The 15137-nt window shown below is 38.2% G+C and overlaps 1 protein-coding gene and 1 non-coding gene across 2 annotated transcripts; one reads left to right on the top strand and one right to left on the bottom strand.

Moving 5' to 3' along the window:
• The first annotated feature begins 2424 nt into the window (after nt 1–2424).
• On the top strand, nt 2425–2529 carry LOC121212936 (small nucleolar RNA R71). Its single transcript, XR_005908307.1, has one exon. It is a non-coding gene; the product is annotated as a small nucleolar RNA R71 (small nucleolar RNA).
• A 6927-nt stretch (nt 2530–9456) lies between these two features.
• LOC107947764 (uncharacterized) lies at nt 9457–12812 on the bottom strand. Its single transcript, XM_016882292.2, has 4 exons — nt 12230–12812; nt 10792–10919; nt 10280–10407; nt 9457–10171 (listed from the first exon to the last, which is right to left on the bottom strand). The coding sequence occupies exons 1-4, from the start codon at nt 12810–12812 to the stop codon at nt 9457–9459; spliced, it is 1554 nt and encodes a 517-aa protein (XP_016737781.2).
• Nucleotides 12813–15137: the final 2325 nt, after the last annotated feature.

Below are 15137 nucleotides of genomic sequence, written 5' to 3'. Positions count from 1 at the left end.
TGTTGGATTACAAAAACCGTCCAAATTGAAGACCAAGTCAACCTAATTCGGCTACACATGGCTGTCCACATAAACCACTTTTTGGTTTAATTACACAAGGTCCTTGCAATGTTGAAGAAATTGGAGATTTTCCCAAAGATTTATTTTTGACCGAATCTCAGTCTTGAGTTGTTATGGCATTTAAATTACATAAAAATCAAGCAAAATTCAACTCAAAATCCACTAGCCATGGCTGGCCACTCATTGAAGAAGCTTGAAGAGACTAAACCTCCCTATTTTTAGCAAACTACTCTCCTCTCTTCACCTATAAATAAGACTTCATTTCACCATTCCTAATCATCCCTCATCCCTCATCATTCTCTCTTTTCTCTCAATTCCTTTTAGCATTCTCCATTCCCCACGCCTATCATTATCTCTTCATAGAGATTTTAGCAATTAAGCCTCTTAAAGAGCCCTTGGTTGGCCACCTTGGAGAGCCATCAACAAAGAAGCAAAGAGAAGAAACGAAAGAGCCTCGTCGGTTAGAGTCTTGGGTGACAGCCACTTTGATTTGGGTTTAATCTTTCTTTTCTTTGATTTAATCTAAAAATGTTCGTTATGTGTTCTTTGTTCTTGTTACAACAATGTGAGCTTAAATTTATTTAAGCTAGGATGATTGCTTTGATTAAATAATATTTATTTGATTCATGCTTGTAATGTTTGTTCCTCAATCGATCATGTTTTCAATTAAAATCAAGTATGTATTTTGTTCATATGTGATTGAAATGCACCTGAATTAGCTGAGCGATCCTAACCAGACGACGGCTAGTGGACACATAATTGAAATGTGCATGCTCAATTTAGATCCTAACCTGATTAAATTGCAGGTTGCATAACAACTCTAACCAATATCTATTATCTGCATAGTTGTTAGATTTGTGTGATTAAACTGTTTCAAACCTAACACGTCCCTGTTACCTCGCATGAATGCTAAGAAACCTTTAGTAAATAAGGATCAGTAAAATGCATATTTATTAAGTAAAGGACTCTGAAAGGACCTAATGTGGTTTCCAAACTCATGAAAGATTGATTTTCCATGGAATGTTTTTCTGAATGTTATCAAGCATTTTGATAAGAAATTGAGTTTAATTATAGTAATTGTCCTAGTTTATTTATGCTATAGTTGTTGCAAATTATGTTTAATTTTGCTAAAATCTATTTCATTCATATAGTTTGCATATTTAGGATAATTTGAATTAGGGATCATTGAATTTAATTTAACATATTTAATTTTAATCATCACTTCTCAATCATATTGTGTTTTGATTTACCAAGTTGTTAATGTAATTTTACGATTAAGTGATTTAACACAAATACAATCCCTGTGGAGATGATAACTCGATACTTATTACTTGATAACGACTGTTCACACTTGCACAAACCCACGCGTTATAGTGGTTGTCCTTCAAGTTGCTGTCGCTATTTTGCTGTAGTATTTCCATCAGCAAGATGATCTAATTTTTCTGCAATAGTCTTTTGTTTAACATTTCTAGTTGCAGTGTTCTTTTCAGATGTTTTTGAAATCTTTCCATGGTTGCAATCTAAATTTCTCTCTTCTACAATGGCATATTTAACAATTTCATTTAGCTGAGTCCCACTTCTGAGAGTGATTGCCTTATAATGCTCCTTCCCTTGTGATATCAAATTCTCAGTATCACTTGACGGTGCTCCTTAGGGTCTCGAATTTAAAGCATTTGCTATCTGCCCCATTTGATTCTCAAGAGCTCAAAGGGATGCATCTTGACTCTAAATTACAACATCATTCTTGGGTATATATTCTTTTAACAAAGCCTCAATAGACAATGATGACAAGGTTGATGCCTGACCTTGTTGGATATTTTGCCTTGCCATAAGTTGAGTATAACTAGGCGGTGCACTGCTGGCATTCTGTGTTATGGCATTGTTAAAATTCTTTGCACCTTGATTATTCTAAATAAATTTTAGATGTTACTTCCACCCTAGATTATAGGTGTTGGAATAGGGGTTATTATTCCGATTGAAATTACCCATGTAACACACAAGTGCTGGGTTCAATGGGCATTCGCCAAACAGATAGCCTTTGCCACAATAAACATGCAATCGCTCAACATATTTCATCTCTTGAACTGCATTTGGCCTATTAATTATTTTGATCATATTAGTTAAATATGATTCCTGGGAATCAATGAAGTGATTGTATCAAGTGCCACTGTGCTAGCAGTTCTTCTGCTAGTCTCAACTCGCATGGTAGGATATTAATAATCATTATTGGCAATCTGTTCCAAAATCTCATACGCTTCATTATAAGATTTATCCAAAAAAGTACCATTGGTAGAAACATCAACTACCATCCTTGTATGTGCGTTCAATCCATTATAAAACATCTCCATCTGAGTCTAGTGCTGAAACCCATGCATTGGACATTTTTATAGTAATTCTTTAAATCTTTTCCAAGCTTTATAGTGTTTCATCCTCTGATTACTAAAAAGACGTGATGTCATTTCTAAGTTTGGCTTTCATGTTTGGTAGATTATATTGTAGCAAAAACCACTAGAAAGGATCATTCCATGATGCAACCATCCTTGACGGCAAAGTATTCAACCATGCTCTTGCTCAGTCTCTCAAGGAATATGGGAATAGTTTAAGTCGTAGGTCATCTTCAGGAGCACCCTATTGTCGAAATGAGTCATAGACCTCCAGAAAAAGTCTTAAATGTAGTATTGGATCCTCAGTAGGAAACCCATTGAATTGTCCCACTGTTTGCAACATTTAAAACATCACCAGTTTCAATTTAAAATGTTGAGCTTGAATGTGTGGTCTAACTATCCATGGACTCAAGTCATCCAAATTTGGCACAACATGCTCTCGAATTGGCCTATCTCGATCATCTATCACACGATGAATAGGAAGATCAATAACCTGACCATTTGTATTTAATGGATTATTCAAACCAGGATCATTCTCATTCCTTGCCATGTTCTGCACTTCTCTTCTCCTTCTTTGCAAAATTCTCTCGATCTTTAGATCAAAAGGATATTATTCGTTAGTAGGAATGCTTCTATTCATGCACTGACAACAACCCTGTAGAAATTAAATACAACTAAGTTAGCTAAAATGAGTTGAAATAAGTAAAATAACCAAACAAAAATTCACCAAATTGCCAATCCCCGACAACGGTAGCAAAAACTTATCTCGTGTGAATATGCTATGCGAATTGTCCAAGTATCCACATTGGATTAAGTAATAAAGTGATAGGTGAGATCGTCTACATAGGAATCAGTTAGAAACAATTTGGTCAAGTTATTATAAAGGAGCGTCATTAATGCCATGACAAAAAAAAATAATACAAAGATAATTAAGGAATAATAATATATGTAATATGTGAATTCTAACAAATAAATAAAAATGCTATGGCAAGACAAGGGTAAAAATGCAATGGTAATTACAAAAATGATTACGTGTGTAACACCCTAAACCCAGCCTAGACGTTATTGCCAAATTTGCGGTGTTGCACTAGATTATGTTTTGAAAAGCGTAGTTTCATTGTAAAGTCTGTTTTGTATTAAAACTCCATTGCGGTCTTTAAGAGTAGTTAACATATCTTGTTTGTTGTTAGAACATAGGTTGGTTTAGCAAAACATATGTCATATTAAATTGTTACTACCTTTGAAAAAAACATTATTCTTTGTGGAAGCTTTTAAAACGAGATGCGTAACCTGGTAGTTGAAAATTATTTATCTTTTTAAAACTTGAGTCCTACTGCTAACAGATATAAACCAATTTAAATAAATCCTCAAATAAAAATAAAACTTAAAGCGGCCTTATTACATAATATTTATGTAACACCCCGCACCCGAGACCGTTGTCGGAGTCGAACACGAGGTGTTAATGAACTTAATTCATTTATTTACACAGTTCATTTTAAAATTTTCAGACAAGCTGGCTAACTGCGTCACTGTCACCATAAAAATCATATCTCGAGTTCTAAAACTCGAAAACTGATTCTGTAAATTTTCCCTGAAACTAGATGCATATATCCATCTACAGTTTCTTTCTAGAATTTGTGGTCAGGCCAATTAGTACAGTTTATTAGTTAAATTCTCCCCTGTTTCAGGGTTCGACTACTCTGACCTTCATGCATTACGACTTAGATATCTCCCTGTACAGGGCTTCAATACATATGCCGTTTGTTTCTAATGAAACTAGACTCAAAAAGGAATCTGTAAATATAAAGTATGACTTCTAATTATTTCTGGCTAATTTATGGTAAATTTCCAAAGTCAGAACAGGGGATCCAGTAACCGTTCTGGCCCTGTTTCATGAAAAGTTAAACATCTCATAAAATACGGCTCATATGGTCGTTTCGCTTCTTCCATATGAAAATAGACTCATCAAGGTTAGATTACATAATTTATTCATTATTTAATTACATTCCTACTATTTTTAGTGAATTTTCAAACTCACATCACTGCTGCTGTCAGCATCTATTTTAAGGTAAATTTCACCTATTTCATAGTTTCCATGATTCAACTAGCCATTTGACATACATAGCACCAAATATGATCGTGATTAACCATTCCAATGGCTAATCATTGCCAAGCATTTCCACACCTCTCAATAACCATATATATATACAAAATGATTTTAATACTATGCTCAAAATATTTAAGCCATTTTCGCATGGCTATCCGAATATATACACATTACCAAAGGTACTTGAAGGTTAGTCCTATACATGCCATTATCAACTTTTAACTAAAAGAGTACCAAAAAGGCTTAGATAGTGTGGACGACTTCGAATTTGACAATCCCGAGTCCGATAGCTGACGAACAAAATCTATAAAACAGAGAATCAAAGAAACAGAATAAGCATTTAATGCTTAGTAAGTTTTGAGTAACGAAATTATGTACGACTAAAGTATAGCGTTCATATGACTAAATGAATAATTTCATATATGCACATTCTCAAAATCATAATTTCTTCACGCTTCAACCAATATATTCATACACAAGGTATCAAACCTAACTAAAGGCTGAAAGTTCGTTAATCAATTGAGCGAATACTATTTAATTGGAATCGACTTTTCCAAAGCATATACAAAACATACCTTATCGTTTGGATTTTATGAGCGTATTAATTGAAATTATTACAGCAAGGTCGCTCACTTCCAAACCCAAGTACCTTCGGGATGTAGCCGGATATAGCAACTCGCACAAATGCCTTCGGGTCTTAGCCCGGATATAGTCACTAGCACAAATGCCTTCGGGACTTAGCCCGGATATAGTCACTAGCACAAATGCCTTCGGGACTTAGCCCGGATATCATTCGAATAATCATGCACAAATATCAACAAATCATGACACATCCATATTTCATTTTCATTACTAAAGCTCAAACACAAGACACTTATCAAACCTTACCAATTTCGGCTCAATAGCCACATACAAAGAGCATGATTTTGATTGGCTTTATAACATGATCTCTATACACATTCGGCTACTCGTCATAGGTATAAACTAATCACCTCAATATATAATTCAAGTAGAATCATTATATCACCGTTTATTTTTTATGCTTATATGTCATGACTTAATCAAGTCATAAACTAAGTTTCATTACTCGAAGACTTACCTCGGATGTTGTCGAACGATTTCGATGGCTATTCGATCACTTTTTCCTTTCCCTTATCCAACTTTGATCCTCTAGGCTCTTGAGCTAAATCAAACAATTTACTTCCCAAATTAAACATAGCCATACGACATCCATATACATTTTATACTAGCTAAAATGTACCATCAAGATATACTTTACTCAAATAATTTACCTTGGCCGAACATGTATAATGTTTTGTAGCTTAATAAATTTAACATACATTATGTATTTATAATATTTGTGCAGCCAATTATCCATGGTCATACACACACATCAAAAATAAATACCAAATTTTCATATCCTTTATGCCCTAAGCCGAATACACTTGTCATGTTCACCTACAACTTTCAAGTACAACATTCTCATATTCGGCATTAGTATCAAGCATAATAGCCAATTCTTCCCACCTTGAATCTATGTATCTATTTAATCATAGTTTGTTCAAGCACTCATACAACAAGATACATCCAATTTAACAAGAAACAAAAACCTTATTTCTCCATAGCTACTATGGCCGAAAGTTCTAGGCATCTCAATACCGAAATTTTTAACATGGGTTGCCTAAAGAACTTGGTGATGAGTTCAAATTAATCTAACATTTCAAGCAACTTAACACATACATATAACTAAAAATTCTAAGTTTAAACACAATACAACATTTTAGCACCATGGCCGAATACTTCATGAAGTTGTTAAGACCCATCCTTTTTATTAAGCACTCAAACTCAATCATCTTCATGCCTCATCACCACAACATCAAACACCAACCAAGAAGACAACACCCATGGCCGAGTATCATCTCCATCAAATAGCAAAAGAATTTAAACCAACATCTAAAAATATGCATGAATTTCATGGAATAACATCAAACATACCTCTTCCTAAACATCAACCAAATGATCATGAAGCAAGAGAATCCTCTTCTTCTTCCTTCCTCAAGTCACGGCAATGGGGGAGCATAGATGAGCCAACTTTGTTTTCATCACCCCTCCCTTTTCATTACTTTATTACTAACCTTTTATTTTATTATTTCTAACATAAAACATTAACACAAAATGTTTATAATATGCTTTAACCCATAGCATGGCCGGCCACCATCTTGATTTTTTTGGTTAATTTGACATGCAAACCCATCATTTTTATAACATGCATTAATAGTTCCTTATAGATTAACCTATCACATTTCAAAAGTGTCACACATAAGTCCTATTAACTAAATTCACATGCAATCGACTAAATCGAAGCTTAAAACTTTCACACATTCATATTCACATATTTTAGACAATAAATATCATATTCAAATACTTCGGTGACTCGGTTTAGTGGTCCCAAAACCACTTTCCGACTAGGGTCAATTTAGGGCTGTCACAATTTACCCAAATAAAAGTACTTTTACTAAAAAGTCAAATACGAAAACATAAACAGTGGTGCGGCCATCTCCGAGTCCCTCGCAGCACCGATCCGACTAGGGATTACCTGCCCAGATAAGTAGAAAAGTGAGTTTATGAAAACTCAGTGTATAATCCCTATTTATCAAGTCGAAAATCATACAGTGTAAAACAGCCTGGGCCTAAGCCCTTATCAGTGGCAATATTAGTGTGGGCCTTAGCCCATTACGGTAACAGTAACAGGGTGGGCCTTAGCCCCATTTCAGTACAGTATCAGAGATGCATACAGAGATCCTACCCATCCATCCTCTACACTCCACTCCGTCCAACCATACACTTCATGTGGGGATAAAATCGACCCACTTATCCCTACACTTCAGAATATAGCATCGGTTGCGGCACTAATAGTATTTGCAGCAGAGCTCCCACTACTAGGCTTATAGCCATTCTGTACACTTCCTCCAATATCATACATCCCACCTCATGTAATGCAACATAATATAAATGTACATACAATAAAAATGGCATGCTCAAACAATCATACATCACTTAGGGGCATATCCGTCATTTACCTCATAGGGTATAATAGTCATATCATAGATTAGGGTCTAGGTCCACTTACCAACCCAACAGTAGGTCCACAGTCGTCTCGAGCAACCCGTGCAACCTTAATAATTAACAGCGAAAATGGGCCCAAGCCCATAAGACGGCCCACGTGGGCCCACACACTCGTGTGGCCCAATAAGGCCAAAATATGGCCTTGGCCGTGCAAACTACACAGCCAGCCCAATAATCTCCACACATCCATCCGGTTTGCACGTGCAGGGCCTACAAGCCCGTAGGCCCACATGGCCCATTTCGGCCCAATGTGGCCCAAAATGGCCTAAACCCATGATATCGTTCATGGTGGCCTCTATTGTCAAACGCACGTGTTTATGTGTTCGATTCATCATATGAGCGAGCGCACGCTCATGTAGCGTCTATAAACATGCCTTCTAACTTTCCGCCGATTAACAAACTTTGCAGTGTGATTACACACCTGTTATGAATCTGTAGTTGAAACACTTCCGAGATCCAAAACACCTATGATGACAACAATCCCATCATCAGTTCATGTTCATGATTAATTGAAAACCATAGTAGTGAAGATACTTAACACTATTCAACAGTACTTGCTAGTTGAACAGTCGTAGAACCCCCTCCTAAACCAGAACCAATGCAATCTCCCCAAAGCTCTATCCTTCACGCAAAAGGTTAACCGATTCATAAGAATCTAAACCCAACATAGACATATCTAGAACTTTAAGCGCTTACCAAGAATAAAAGGATCACTTGTCGGGAAAGAACAATTAGCCTTATCCCTTGACTAAAGAGATCTAAGCCCTTAGTAACATTTGGCAAAAACATAGTGTTAAAAGAGAACAATTGGTACAGTAAAAAGAAAAAAAGAATGAACCAAACAAATTCAAATGAGTAGCACTTACTACCAAGACCACAGAAAAGAAGCAAAAGCCAAAAGAAGTGTCGGCACACAGAGGAAAAAGAAAGAGCAGTATTCGACCAACAAAAAATAAATAGCACCGGAGAGAAGAAAAGAAGAAATGGGAACCTCGATCTCTCTAGGCTAAAATAGAAATGGTCAGAGAGATAAGGAAGAGATAGGTATTCAGCCTAAAGGGAAACCGTTTAAGAAGAGTTGTGAGGGAGAAGACAAACCGTGGCAAAAATGTTTGGAGAAAGCAGTAAAATCGTAGGCAACAAAGACCGAAAAGGTAGTTCCCAAAAGCACGACTCAGCTTCAGAAACAAAAGAAAAGACCCTAGTTGCAAAAACCCAACAGTAAGAAGAGAGAAAAGACCCCAAAAGAGTAGCCAAAACCGAAAATCCTAAAGAAGAACTACTCAGCTGAAAGTCCCTATGCGCAACACTCAAATTCGACATAACTTCACTCAACCTCAAACTCCACTTTTTCCTCCCCCTTATCCCTCGCCTAAAATCTCTCCACCTTATTCTAGTTAACCACCTATTCAAACTCCTACCAACTCCTCAATTTCGGTCAACCTAGGATACCTCCCTCACACTCGCAGCAAAAAAAAAAATTCTCCTTCCATCCTACTAACGCTCAAACCTTAGACCTCTAAGGAACACCCATACGTCATTTACCACTAGACTAACAACGGCCTTGTGACAAATTTTACCCACAACAATTTAAAAGACTACTAACTACAGACAAGGGTTATACTTAAAAAGACCAAAGATTTAGCAATTGACCAGGCTTGAACTTAGGACCTCTCCAATGCTCCTAAGGACACTCGACCACTAGAAAAAGCATACATTTATGCAATACAACATACAAAATAAACACTTCAATTTTGGGGGCATTACAACTCTACCCCCCTAAAAGAAAATTTCGGCCTTGAAATTTAACTGGTCAAAATAGATGGGGTATTGTTGTCGCATCGCCTCATCGGGTTCCCAGGTGGCTTCCTTAGAACTGTGATTACGCCATAGCACCTTCACTACTGGAACCAACTTTCTCCTCAGAACTTTCACATCGCGGTCTAAAAACTGATCCGGCTCCTCCACAAGAGTCAAAGTAGGCCTAGCCTTAATCTCCTTCGTCGAGACAATGTGCGCAGGATCAGAGCGATATCGCCTCAACATAGAGACATAGAACGTATAATGGATCTGGACCAATTCTGGTGGTAACTCAAGTTGATAAGAAAATGGTCCCACGCTCTTCAATATACGATAAGGCCCAATGAACCTAAGGCCTAGCTTGCCCTTCTGACCAAACCTCAGTACCTTCTTCCATGGCGAGACCTTAAGAAACACCAAGTCCTCCACCGAATACTCAATCTCCTTACGCTTTAGATCCGTATATGACTTCTGCCTGTCGGATGCTGGCTTCAGTCGATCACGAATCTTTCTAACTTTATGTTTAGTATCAGAAATCAATTCAGGACCCAGAACACGCCTCTCGCCCAACTCAGTCCAACACGTAGGAGTACGACACCTATGACCGTATAATGCATCATAAGGTGCCATCTGTACGCTAGACTGGTAGCTATTGTTGTATGAAAACTCTGCCAACTGTAAGTAATCTTCCCGACTACCACAGAAGTTAATTACATAACTCCTAAACATGTCCTCCAGTATTTGAATCACCCTCTCTGACTGTCCGTCTGTCTAAGGATGGAACGCAGTACTAAAGTCCAACCTTGTAGCCAATGCTTCATGCAACTTCTTCCAGAACTGAGACGTGAACCGAAGATCTCTATCAGATATTATAGAAATCGGTACCCCTTGCAGTCGCACTATCTTAGACACATATAGTTTAGCCAACTTCTGTAACGAGTAATCAATACGAACATATATGAAATGGGCAGATTTAGTCAATTGATCAATGATGACCCATATTTAATCCTTCTTAATTGGCGTTAAGAGCTGCCCACTAACAAAATCCATAGTCACTCTCTCTCACTTCCAAAGCAGAATCTTAGCCGGCTGAAGCAGCCCTGAAGGCAACTGATATTCCGCTTTAACCTACTTGCAAGTCAGACATTTACCCACAAAATCGATAACTTCACGCTTAAGACTTGGCCACCAATATAACTCTTGAAGATCTTGGTACATTTTATTCCCACTAGGATGCATAGTGTAAAGGCTATTATATGCCTCTTGCAGTATAGACTGCCTCAGATCACAGACTTTCCCATGGAAACAAAGTACCACTTCTCTATTCAATCCGAAATCTAAAGCTTCTCCACTCTTTATCTGTTGAAACCGAGTACCCAACGAGTCATCTTTCAACTGATTACCCTTAATCTGCTCAATCCACCTCGGTTTAACTTGGATTTCTGCCAACAAGCTACCATCATCAAACAAACTGAGACGAGCAAACATCGCCCTCAAATCAGTCATAGCCCTACGGCTCAGTGTATCGGCCACCACATTAGCTTTACCAGGATGGTATTCAATTGGACAGTCATGATCCTTAAATAGCTCAATCTACCTACGCTGCCTAAGGTTTAGTTCCTTCTGAGTGAGTAAATATTTAAGGCTTTTGTGATCCGTATAAATGATGCACTTCTCACCATATAGGTAATGCCTCCAAATCTTCAGTTTGAATACCACCGCAGCCAACTCCAAGTCATGTGTTGGATAGTTCACTTCATGTGTCTTAAGCTGACAAGATGCACAAGGCACTACTTTATCCCCTTACATCAACAGACATCCTAAACCAACATATGATGCATCGCTGTAGACAGTGAATTCCTTTCCAGACTCTGGTTGTATTAAGACAGGGGCCTCAGTCAGAACTTTCTTGAGTTTCTCAAAACTTTCCTCTTGCTTATCAGTCCAGTTAAATGGCACTCCTTTATGCAACAACTTAGTCAGAGGTGCAGCAATCAACGAAAACCCCTCAATAAATAGTTTATAATACCCTACCAAACCCAGAAAACTTCGAATCTCAAATACTGGCTTAGGCTACTTCCAATCCAGAACAGCTTCAATTTTTCGAGGATCAACCCTAATCATCTCAGTAGATACAATATGACCCAGAAAAGTTATCTCACGTAGCCAAAATTCTCACTTGCTGAATTTAACGTATAATTATTTCTCCCTTAAAATTTGTAAAACAATTCAAAGATGTGCATCATGTTTATACTCAGTCCTCGAATACACCAGAATGTCATTTATAAACACAACTATGAATTGATCCAGATGGGGCTGGAACACTCAGTTCCTCAAATCCATAAAAGTCATTGGTGCATTCGTTAGTCCAAACAACATCACTAGGAACTCGTAATGACCGTAACGAGTCTTAAATGCTATCTTGAAAACATCAGTCTCCTTCAACCTCAATTGATGGTACCCTGATCGGAGATCAATCTTAGAGAAGATCGAAGCTCCTCAAAACTAGTCGAATAGATCATCAATCCTAGGTAAGGGTACTTATTCTTGATAGTCAGCTTGTTCAGTTGCCAATAGTCGATGCACATACTTATAGTTCCATCATTCTTCTTCACAAAAAAAACCGGTGCTCCCCACGGAGACACACTAGGGTGGATGAACCCTCGATCCAATAACTCTTGAATCTAAGCCTTAAGCTCCACAAGCTCCTTCGATGCCATTTTATAAGGGGCGATAGACACCAGAGCTGTACCAGGCAAGAGTTCTATCCCGAACTCAACTTCACGATTAGGAGGTAACCCTAGTAGCTTATCGGGAAAGGCATCTAGGAAATTCTTAACTATTTTGATATCTCTAACAGCCAAAACCTTAGAACCAGATGCACTAACGTAGGCTAGGTACGCCTCACAACCATTACGAACCAACTTTTCAAATCTAAGTGCAGAAATCACATTTGAGAGATAGTTCCGATGTTCCCCAATCATAATTACCTCGTCACCCTCTGTAGTTTTCAGTACCACCCGCTTACTAGCACAGTCGAAATTCGCCTGATTCTTAACTAGCCAATGCATACCCAGTATCAACTTAAATTTTCCAAATAGGAGTTCCATTAAATCTGCTAAAAAGATCCCTCCTTGCACATCCAAAGGTACCTCCTTAAACAGTTTATTCACTCTCATAGACTGCCCTAATGGACTTAACACGGTAACCTCACTCGTGGTGTTTTCAAATATCACACCCAAAGTCTCAGACACAGTGCATGCCATATAAGAATGCGTAAACCCAATATCAATCAATGCAGTGTAAGGTACATGATGAATAAAGAACGTACCCATATTAACCTCTAGGGTGTCTCTGTTCTCTTAGTGACGTGTAGCATAAACCAGCATTGGCTGCCTTGCCTCAGTATGCCTAGCACCTCTGCCCGGTGCTCTACGACCACGACCTATACTATTACCACCCCTGACCTGACCATGGCCACTTAATGGCTGCTGAATACCTTTTTGTGATCGAATAGTACCCATACCAGAACCTTGAATCTGATCAGGCCTCATTGGACAATCCCTGATACGGTGGTCTATAGATCTCCACCTCAAACATGCCCCTAACCTCTTCTAGCACTCGCCCTAATGGCGCTTCCCACAATCAGCACAAGACTGTAGTCCAGTAGCAGTAACAAGGACCCCAATTCTGACTGGCCCACCCAATCTGGCCTTTTTTTAAGCCCCACAGCTGAACCTGAGGGCTCCCAAACCCTATTGTTCCTTCCCTTATCATTCACACGATTCTGGCGCTCAGCACGCTTCACATCCTCGGCGATCTTTGCATTTTATACTTACAAAGAAAAATCTTGCTCCCTCTGTGGAGTTATCAGAACTTGCAGGTTATCTCTGAGGCCCTCCTCAAAATGAACAAAGCACTCATATTCAGTTGCCACCATCCCATGTGCGTAGCAGCTAAGTCGCAAAAACATAGACTCATATTCAGCTACTAACTTATCCCTCTAGGTCAGATTCAAAAACTCTCTTCTCCAGGCATCCACATAACTAGCACCTATATATTTCCCTTGGAAAGCATTCTTGAAAAACTCCTAAGTGAACCGGTCGGGCTGAGTACCCTCTTTCACTGTAAGCCACTACTGATAGACTTCATCTCGCAACAACGACACTTCAGCCTTTAGTTTCACCTCTGGAATGTAGTCGAGGTCATCCATGATCTTCTTCGTGGCTTCTATCCAATATTCAGCCACATTACGGGCAACTCCAGCGATACGCCTAAAGATTTCAGCCCCATTAGACCTAAGTCGTTCCGTTACTAACCCTTGGCCCACTAAACCAGTTTGGGCCCAGCGACCCTTTCCAATATCTACAGCATAGCTTGAGATAGTGCGTCATCCCCAGCTATCCGATCGTATGATGCAGTCTCAGTCACAGGTGAAACCGGTGCCTCTGTTGCCTCAAAGTTAGGCATATGGCCCGATGCTGAAGACCTAGCCTGAACACCTCCAAGGCCTCCGCCGCGGCCTATTGTACCCCTTCCACGAGTACCTTTGGTGCTCATTATCGATTTAAGTATTATCTGTATTAACATTTTTATGCATCAGTTTTACAGTTCCAATGTTTATTAACAGTTATTTTATGAAAAATAGTATCATAAATTCAAAGTTTTTGTTTTTGCAGTTCGCAGTATTACTACAGTTTTAGGTTACCCTAACAAAAGTCTCAATACAGTCTATTATCTACAATAATCTCAATATTTCAATTAAATAATAGATTTAGAGAACTTATAGGATCGGGGCCGGAGACTTGGTAGACCACACATTTAGAAGTATCATTTCAAAAATTCTTTTCCACTATTTGAAATAGTTCCTTTGAAAATTTACGCCTTTAGAAAAATCCAAATCCACAGTTGAGTTTTGCAACCTGGCTCTGATACCACTAAATGTAACACCCCAAACCTGGCCAAGATGTTAGGGCCGAATCTACGGTGTTGAACTAGATTATGTTTTGAAAAGCGTAGTTTCATTATAAAGTCCGTTTTGTATTAAAACCCCATTGCGGTCTTTAAGAGTACTTAACATATCTTGTTCGTTGTTAGAGCATAGGTTGGGTGAGCAAATGTGACAGCCCTAAAATGACCCTAGTTGGAAAGCGGTTTCGGGACCGCTAAACCGAGTCACCAAATTATTTGAATATGATATTTATTGTCTAAAATATGTGAATATGAATGTGTGAAAGTTTTGAGCTTCGATTTAGTCGATTGCATGTAAATTTAATTAATAGGACTTATGTGTGGCACTTTTAAAAGGTGATAGGTTAATCTATAAGGACCTATTAGTGCATGTTATGAAAATAATGGGCTTGCATGTCAAATTTCCACCTATGACAAGTAGTGGCCGGCCATGCTATGGGTTAAAGCCTATTATAAACATTTTTGTGTTAGTGATTTATGTTAGAAATAATAAAATAAAAGGTTAGTAATAAAGTAATAAAAAGGGAGGGGTGATGAAAACAAAGTTGTCTCATCCTTGCTCCCCCTATTGCCGTGACTTGAGGAAGGAAGAAGAAGAGGATTTTCTTGCTTCATGATGGGTTGGTTGATGTTTAGAAAGAGGTATGTTAATGCTCTTTCATTGAAAGTCTTTGTATATTTGGAGTGGT

This window comes from Gossypium hirsutum, chromosome A13 (genome assembly GCF_007990345.1).
Source record: "Gossypium hirsutum isolate 1008001.06 chromosome A13, Gossypium_hirsutum_v2.1, whole genome shotgun sequence".
In the NCBI taxonomy this organism is placed as follows: domain Eukaryota; kingdom Viridiplantae; phylum Streptophyta; class Magnoliopsida; order Malvales; family Malvaceae; genus Gossypium; species Gossypium hirsutum.
Note: the sequence above shows the minus strand (reverse complement) of the source record. Positions and strands in the feature narration are given on the sequence as shown.

What these genes read in the sequence shown, in the direction of transcription:
- LOC107947764 (XM_016882292.2), bottom strand. Translation starts at nt 12,812, where the DNA reads ATGGGTACGTTCTTTATTCATCATGTACCTTACACTGCATTGATTGAT. An exon ending in CGGGATAGAACTCTTGCCTG is followed by an intron (nt 10,920 to 12,229) that starts GTACAGCTCTGG and finishes GCTTGTTGGCAG; the next exon opens with AAATCCAAGTTAAACCGAGG. An exon ending in CATGAAGCATTGGCTACAAG is followed by an intron (nt 10,172 to 10,279) that starts GTTGGACTTTAG and finishes CTTCTGTGGTAG; the next exon opens with TCGGGAAGATTACTTACAGT.